The sequence below is a fragment of the Tachysurus fulvidraco genome, chromosome 7 (genome assembly GCF_022655615.1).
Source record: "Tachysurus fulvidraco isolate hzauxx_2018 chromosome 7, HZAU_PFXX_2.0, whole genome shotgun sequence".
Taxonomy (NCBI): domain Eukaryota; kingdom Metazoa; phylum Chordata; class Actinopteri; order Siluriformes; family Bagridae; genus Tachysurus; species Tachysurus fulvidraco.
This window is the reverse complement of record NC_062524.1, coordinates 4,558,339-4,566,552: the sequence shown is the minus strand read 5'-3', so window position 1 is coordinate 4,566,552 and position 8,214 is coordinate 4,558,339. Positions and strand designations below refer to the sequence as shown.

At 40.7% G+C, this 8,214-nt stretch overlaps 1 protein-coding gene across 1 annotated transcript; it reads left to right on the top strand.

Moving 5' to 3' along the window:
* The first annotated feature begins 1,856 nt into the window (after positions 1 to 1,856).
* On the top strand, positions 1,857 to 8,109 carry si:ch211-195b13.1 (STKc_SGK domain-containing protein). The gene is made up of 12 exons (XM_027177964.2): positions 1,857 to 2,094; positions 3,553 to 3,628; positions 4,248 to 4,343; positions 4,451 to 4,508; positions 4,593 to 4,676; positions 4,791 to 4,922; positions 5,171 to 5,283; positions 5,403 to 5,526; positions 5,632 to 5,727; positions 5,810 to 5,965; positions 6,438 to 6,527; positions 6,635 to 8,109. The coding sequence occupies exons 1-12, from the start codon at positions 2,025 to 2,027 to the stop codon at positions 6,800 to 6,802; spliced, it is 1,263 nt and encodes a 420-aa protein (XP_027033765.1). The 5' UTR covers positions 1,857 to 2,024; the 3' UTR covers positions 6,803 to 8,109.
* The last annotated feature ends 105 nt before the right edge of the window (positions 8,110 to 8,214 follow it).

The following is an 8,214-nucleotide window of genomic DNA, read 5'->3' as shown; positions in this document are numbered from 1 at the left end:
ATACTCAATTCAATGAAATTTTAAATTCTAAATTTTGGGGCAAAAGATTTCTTGGTTGGCGTAAAAGATTTACTTCTAATAAATTCTTGAAAACATTTTGTTTTTTGATTTTAATATTTAAGTTTTAATATCTACATCCACACTGTGTTGTTGACTGGAGGATTTGGGTTCAAGCCCCAGCAAGGCCAAGCTGTCTCTGTTTGGGCAATTGAGCAAAGCCCTTAACCCTCACTGCTCCAGGGCCGCTTTATCACAACTGCTCCTGTGCTCTGACCCCAACAATTGCGATATGTGAAGAAAAGAATTCACTGTGCTGTACTTTATATGTGGTGATAATAAAGTCTTATAATAAAGCACAGTTTCATAACCCACAATGTCATTAATAGTGGTGCAGTGGGATTTAACCATTTGTTCATCTCTACTCAAAGACAGCAATGCAGGAATGCTTTATTCCCTCGGTCTGTCCAATTCTATCTCCTCATCATCCGTTCACGCTGCTTAAACAGGTCAGCTTCCTGCGCTAATTAGCCGATCCAGTTCACCGCTAGAGCCGACAAGTAACTTAAATAAAACATAGATGTCTCCATGTTCATCTTTTCTTAGCAGGAAGCTAGCCAGCTAACTGTGATGACTGATGTATTTCCTTCCTAAAACACCGAACTGTATATTCAGTGTTACAGATTTATGTGAAAATGTCTGTATGTTGACTTGACTTCTGATGATCTGTTCATTTGGTGTCACTCTGGACCCCAAGTAATAATTTCGAGTCCTTTCAGCTATTTGAATGTTTAATGTGTGAAGTGGGGAAAAAACATGGACGTCTACAGAAAACTACACATAAAGCTTAAAAAAAAGGCATATAACCACACCAAACATCTTAGTAACGTCTGTAAAGGAAGACTTTACACTGTTTATAAACTGAGCGGCCATGTCGATTTGATGTCACTCTGTAAACAGGAAAAGAACGTTAGCGGGTTGGTGTTTTGGGTGGTTTCTTGTCTGAAATTAACAAAACCCCCCTTTTAAAAAAACAGAGAGATGCATAGACAGAGAGAGAGAGAGAGAGAGAGAGAGAGAGAGAGAGAGAGAGAGAGAGAGAGAGAGAGAGATGCAGAGGGGGGGGGATGCAGAGAGAGAGAGAGAGAGAGAGAGAGAGAGAGAGAGAGAGAGATGCAGAGAGAGAGGGGGGAGGTAGAGAGAGATGTTGAGAGAGAGATGCAGAGAGAGAGAGGGTGGAGGAAGAGAGAGAGATGTTGAGAGAGAGAGAGACAGAGAGAGAGAGAGAGAGAGAGAGAGATTAGGTAGAGAGAAGAGAGAGAGATGCAGAGGAGAGGGGGGGGAGTGCAGAGAGAGAGAGAGAGAGAGACAGAGAGAAGAGAGAGAAGAGAGGAGAGGTAGAGGAGAGAGAGGAGAGATGCAGAGAGAGAGGGGGGAGGTAGAGAGAGATGTTGAGAGAGAGAGATGCAGAGAGAAAGGGTGGAGGAAGAGAGAGAGATGTTGAGAGAGAGAGAGAGAGAGAGAGAGAGAGAGAGAGGCAGAGAGGCAGAGAGAGGGGGGGGGGATTTGAGAAGAGAGTAGATCGAGATGGCGAGAGATGAAGCGGTGGAGGAAGAGACAGGAGATGCTGAGACGAGAGAGAGAACAGAAGAGAGAGAGAGAGAGAGAGAGAGAGAGAGAGAGAGAGAGAGAGAGAGAGAGAGAGAGAGAGAGATGCAGAGAGAGGGGGGATGCAGAGATAGAGACTTCCCCCAGATACCACGAGCGGATCCTCGCGCTTTTACAGCGAGACTTCCCTCGACGTCACGGTTCCACTGTTGTCATGGTTACGTGATTGACGTCACCGGCGCGCCTCCCTGTCAAACTCCCCCCACGTGTTCGGTATAAAAGAAGCAGATCGCGACAGAGAATCAGATAAGACCGGTATTCTGGGTAACCGGTGAGCTCGTGTGTGTCCGTGTGTATTGCGCTTTCCGCTGGGATTATTTACTCTACTACACGATAAAGTTATTAGACTAATCAGTAAAATGGACGTAACGGAAACACGCTGTGATCTGACTTACTGCAGGATGAGAGGGATCGTGTCCGTGCTGACCGGTATGTACTGACACTAACGTGCTGAACAACGCGCACACAACGCAACTCATTCTGTAGATTTGTTTTCTGTTTAAAAATATATCATTTTATATATGTAATTGTGTGTGTGTGTGTGTGTGTGTGTGTGTGTGTGTGTGTGTGTGTGTGTGTGTGTGTGTGTGTGTATTGTATATACATAGCGTATATATGTAGTATGTATATATATGTGTGTGTGTGTGTGTGTGTGTGTGTGTGTGTGTGTGTGTGTGTGTGTGTACATACATACAGACATATATACAGATAAGAATAAGAATTAAAAGTTACACGTGCAAAAGTAATAATAATAATAATAATAATAATAATAATAATAATAATAATAATAATAGTTATATCTGTTTGTTTTTTAGTTTTAGCAGTTTGCTAACAACAAGGTTTTTTTTCTACCTTTTTTCCAAAATATATCTATCTTTAAACCTTTCCAATGAATTCAGAACAAGGTCCATAAATGGACCTTAATAACCACTAATCAGCTTTTCTAGTAAAGCATTAAAGATCCAGTTTCACATATACACAGATCCCTGTGACGGTACCTCCCCAGAGACATGGAGCAGAGCTTTTCATTATAGCATCACTGACTATTTCACTAGCCACAAAATATGATTTTCCAAACCTACAGCACACAGGCTCTTGTTCTTTATGCTGGCTGAGCGCTTACCATGAAGGAATATCTGCTTAGAATCAGAATCAGGATCAGAATCAGGTTTATTTGTCTTGGTGTGTTGGAGCGTAGTAATAATAAATGAAGAAATAAATATAAGAAATAAAAAAAAAAAACAATTGGATGTAAAAAGAACAGAAACATGAAATGTACAGGTTTCTTTTCTACATTTTTTTCCAAAATATATCCATCTTTAAACCTTTCCAATGAATTCAGAGCCTATTAATGGACCTTAGTGACATAAATGTTTACATGATACCATGACTGGACCTGAAGGAAAGACTTACCCTTATTACAAATTGAATTAAAGGCATGATGATGTACCCTGAGAACCATGTAGAAGGAACAGCACACTAATGATACCTTTTATTTCTCTGAGTTCAGGCCCTGAGTTCAGTGTGTGCTTAAGATGTGAGTCATAACTCTCAGAGACGATACAGTCATGACACAGAAATGGGTTTTGTCTTCACCAAATAACGTTCACATAATAATAATAATAATAATAATAATAATAATAATAATAATAATAATAATAAGGGCTGTGTTTCAGTCAGACCACTTGATTTAAAGGTTGACACCTTTGCATTGATTCATCATGAGCCTTCCGAGCTTTTTTTTTTTATTATTATTTCAGCATTGTATTAGCTCTAAGGCTGAGCTGTAGATGGGAATGTCAATACTCGACACATAAATAAGGGGAAATTATTTGTGCAGATTGATTTGGCTTCTCTGACATAGAAAAAAACTCTTTTTCCTTACAGCCTTCATCAAAGAAAGGAAAATGGGCTTAAACGACTTCATTCAGAAGATGGTCTCCAACCCTCACATCTGCCAACAGTAAGTGTTTAAAAATACACGGATGTCCATTTGACAGGATTAGTGTAGTTATTGAATTGCTGAGTCTCACTAGTGCCAAATTTATTCGTTCAATCGTTTATTCATTCATTCGTCTAAGCTTGTTCTATTTATCTGACTGATCTGAGGTCAGCGTAAAATAGTGCAGTAATCCCACAGGCCCCAGGGTTCAGCTGTACCTTTCCTTAATAGCATAATATCTGAGTTGCACAATAATCTTTTCAGGCCGGCTGTGTTCTAGCCTCTAGGCTGCTGTAAGCATCTTTGAGTAAATCCTGCGTGTCCCCTAGACGGGGATAATAGTCTAATTCCATTATACATGAATGGAGCTGGTGCATTTGTGTCATCCTGTGAGCTCAGTCACTGAGGTTGTGGAAAATTTCCTCCCAGCTCATCTTTCACCCCCATCTAGTCATTTTTTCTGTCAAACCCAAGATAGTTTTAGTTTCAGCTGAAACCTTAAAAACGAGACTCGAGACATAAGAATGCTAAAAATGTGAAGTAAACTGGCGAGTCATTGATCTTATCAGCATCTCCTGAAAGCATGCGGTCCACACGCTGCCACCTAGTGGTATCAGTAACGTGTTCTTCTTCTTCACAGCTCTCAGGTAGACCATTTCCTGAAGATTGACGAGAACCAGAACGAGGAAATGGGAAGAGACAGCCCTGCGAGGAGCTCTCTAGCCGAGGAGATTCAGTAAGTTAAACCTGTCTATACCTTTACTTTCATTTTATTTCATTTCCCTCCTTCAACACTCATTCTCTCGGGTTCCTAATCGGCTGCTTTCTTTCTGTGTCTGACAGAATCAAACCCTGCGACTTCGAATACCTGAAGATCATCGGCAAGGGGAGTTTTGGAAAAGTGAGTAGGAACATGTTCAGAGTTTTTCCTCATGATCCTCATAAATCTTCGAAGAACTCTGATTAATCATAAATCTTTATTTAGGTTCTGTTGGCCAGACACAAAGAAACGGAGCAGTACTATGCTGTGAAGGTGCTCCAGAAGAAGATCATTATGAAGAAGAAAGAGGTGAGACACTGTCAAGAACCGAATGACGGATTCTGTTCTTAGTTAGTGGTTAATCTTCTAACGTCTAATTTTCCTGTCACGATGTTGAGCATTATCTCTTATTTTTTCCTCCAGCAAAAGCACATCATGGCTGAGCGCAGCGTTCTTCTGAAGAACCTCAAACACCCTTTCCTGGTAGGGCTTCATTACTCCTTCCAGACCACCGATAAGCTCTACTTTGTGCTGGACTACGTCAACGGTGGCGAGGTAACAATTGTATTTTCTGTTGGTTTAAATGTTTGTTCAGAATCAGAATCAGATTTATTGGCCTAGTGTGAGATACAATGTAGACAGAATGAGTATAAAATATGAATATAGAATGAATAAAATATATAAAGTATGAATATAGAATATGACTGATCAGTTATGTACATAAAGTGTGAGCGTGCAAATTGTTGACATGAGAACTAGTACAGGATGTTGACCTTTCTCTATTCCCTGACTTCATCCCGTAGTTGTTCTACCACCTTCAGCGAGAGAGGATTTTCCTGGAACCCAGAGCTCGCTTCTATGCTGCTGAAATCGCCAGTGCTCTTGGCTACCTCCATTCCCTGCACATTGTTTACAGGTGAGTGCTTGTGCTGCCCCCTGGTGGCCATCATGCAAACAGCAAACCAACCAACCAAACAACCATTCAGGTCACATGATCGTCTGAACCTGTTCTTAAAATGATATTATTCTTTACAGAGATCTCAAGCCGGAGAACATCCTCCTGGACTCTCAGGGCCACATCGTACTCACTGATTTTGGCTTGTGTAAAGAGGGCCTGGAACCCGACGGCACCACCAATACGTTCTGTGGCACCCCAGAGGTAGGCTAGTAACATCTCACACCCTCTCTTATCAGATTACGTTTGATAATAGATTTTAAATTTGTCTTACATGATCGGTCTGATTTTATCTCTTCCTACTTGCAGTATTTGGCCCCTGAGGTCCTGCAGAAGCAAGCGTACGACCGCACGGTGGATTGGTGGTGCCTCGGCTCCGTCCTTTATGAGATGCTCTACGGATTGGTAAGTCGAAATTCACCACTACTCTAAATTTACGCTGTTTTAAATATGATATAAGTCTAATCTAGATCTCTGCACTCTCTAGCCTCCTTTCTACAGTCGCAACACAGCCGAGATGTACAACAACATCCTGCACATGTCTCTGGTGCTGAAGCCGAACGTGTCCAATGCTGGGCGCGATCTGCTCGAAGGGCTTCTGCAGAAGGACCGCACCAAGAGGCTGGGAGTGAAGGATGACTTTGTAAGTGTTTGATCACAGCCTCTTTACTACCACATTCTCTTGACTGAATAACCTGTCACTTAACCGTTGCTATGACTACAGTATTTCTGTAATACCTCCAATAAACCATCTTTCACACCAAACCCAGAATGTAGTACAGTCTAACCTAGACTTGCACTAATCCATCTCTAACCACAGTCCAGATCTAACATTAGTCCAGTCTTTAGCCTAGACTAACCCTAGTCCAGCACTTACCCTTGTCCAGATCTTATTCTAGACTAACCCAAGTCCAGATTTAACCCTAGTCCAGCTCTTTTGACTAGTCCAGTCTTTAACTTAGATGAACCTTATTCCAACTCTAACCCTAGTCCAGCTCCTTGACTAGACTAACCCTGGTCCAGCACTAACTCTGGTCTATCCCTTTACAGATTACTGTGTGTGATTTACTGTAGCAGCCCAGGGTTCTAATCTACCTTTTTAATTCTCTCTTTAGCTGGAACTCAAGAACCACAGCTTCTTCTCCCCCATCAACTGGGACGACCTAATGGCAAGGAAGATCACACCTCCTTTTATTCCGTCAGTGGTAAGCCAAAGATAATTCCCTTATGACTATAAACAGTTATGGTTTAATGCAATAATATTAATTAATAGATTGTATAACAAATATCCTGTCTTCATTGTATTTTGCAGACCGGTGCTACTGACCTCAGGTACTTTGACCCAGAGTTTACCCACTTGCCTGTCTCCAGCTCCGTGTGCAACTCCGACAACCTGCAAGTTACGAGCAGCGTCCGCGAGGCGGCCGAGGCTTTCCCGGGGTTCTCGTACGGCCCTCCAGCCGACTTCGCCTTCCAGTAGTCTCTTCCGGTCCTCTGTAATTCCCCACATTCCAGACAAGAGCCTACAACAGGATACCTGCTCAGTGAACAGGAGGGACCATAAAGGAGTCATGACGAGGGAGCACCTCGCTGTGGACGTCTGAGATCGTCCGTGTAATGTTTATGGACCTCAACAGAGGTAAAAAAAAACAAAAAAACAACCAAAAACAAAAAAAAAAAAAAAAACAACGGACTACACCCATGAAGCAAAAAGTGTGCCAAGTGTCTGGCTGAAGAAGTTCCTTATTGTGGGGAGGTTAAGAAGTGCCTGAAGGTTTAAAAGCGTTAATGACTATAATGGCCAGGCTTTGAATAAAGCTCATGGGACTGAAGTCGATGCCTTTCAGATATGCATGCGATCAAACTTTGCAGACAGAAACGGTACTGAAATGCAATATTGCACATGAGGAGAAAAAAGTATGATGTAAACTGTTCAACAACAGCTTATAGCTAGAGATTTCTGCGTAAACGTGCCGTCCTTTTTAAATGACACGTGTTTATGCACGTTGCACAAACACCTACAAATGAAAATGTCCAAATTCTTCTCAAGATAACTTGAGTGTTGGTTTGTTGTTTTCTCTTCAAAGAGCTGATTTCATTTAGTTCCAAAATCTCGTAGCTGCTATTCAGTAGATGTTGAGAACTTCCTTCATGTTTGTCTGCTAAGCTCTTTTATACTGTGATGCGTGCTCATGTAATTTGCTTGTTAATCGAAATATCATTCAACCAGAAAACCTGCTTTATTTTAATACCAGTAGAGAGAAAAAAAACTGTAACATCACCAGGCTTAATCAGATGGATGTGTCATATACATCTGTTCCAGGTCAAGCACAGAAAGAACCACAAATCTTTTGATCGATGCACAAATGCTACCTGTTTGAACATTAACTCCTCCCATCTCTGTTGTATAAAAAACGCTAGTTCCAAGCGACTATATGTAATTTTACATTAAACAACAGATGATTAGAGATAAAAGTAGCTACTTCTAGACTACTGTATGTCTCAGATCACAGAGATATGACAGTAAAGTTCGACAGGTCTTTCATGGGTTCATGGATGATAAGGTGCATTTGTTTGTATTGCTGGACCAATCTTAACCTTCTGTAGAAACGTAACAAGTTATTTTCTTCCATATGTGGAAGTTTATCACTTTATTTTATACAATTTCATGTATATTTATTTTACATGACATTCTGTACTATATTGCTGATTTTCAATTTATTAGAATGATTAAATATTTAACTGTGATGTTTATTAAATGTTAAATAAAACCTTTTAAAAAAATAATCTGGGTTCCTGTAACCTTCATTTAATAATTTTTTTTTATGGGCTGTTACGATTAAATATACTCTGACATCACCAAACTCAATAAAATTAATTGTTGATAATGAT

Coding starts and splice junctions, on each gene's coding strand:
- si:ch211-195b13.1 (XM_027177964.2), top strand. CDS start 2,025: ATGGACGTAACGGAAACACGCTGTGATCTGACTTACTGCAGGATGAGA. Junction 4,509..4,592: donor GCAAGGGGAGTTTTGGAAAA/GTGAGTAGGAAC, acceptor ATCTTTATTTAG/GTTCTGTTGGCCAGACACAA. Junction 5,728..5,809: donor ATGAGATGCTCTACGGATTG/GTAAGTCGAAAT, acceptor TGCACTCTCTAG/CCTCCTTTCTACAGTCGCAA.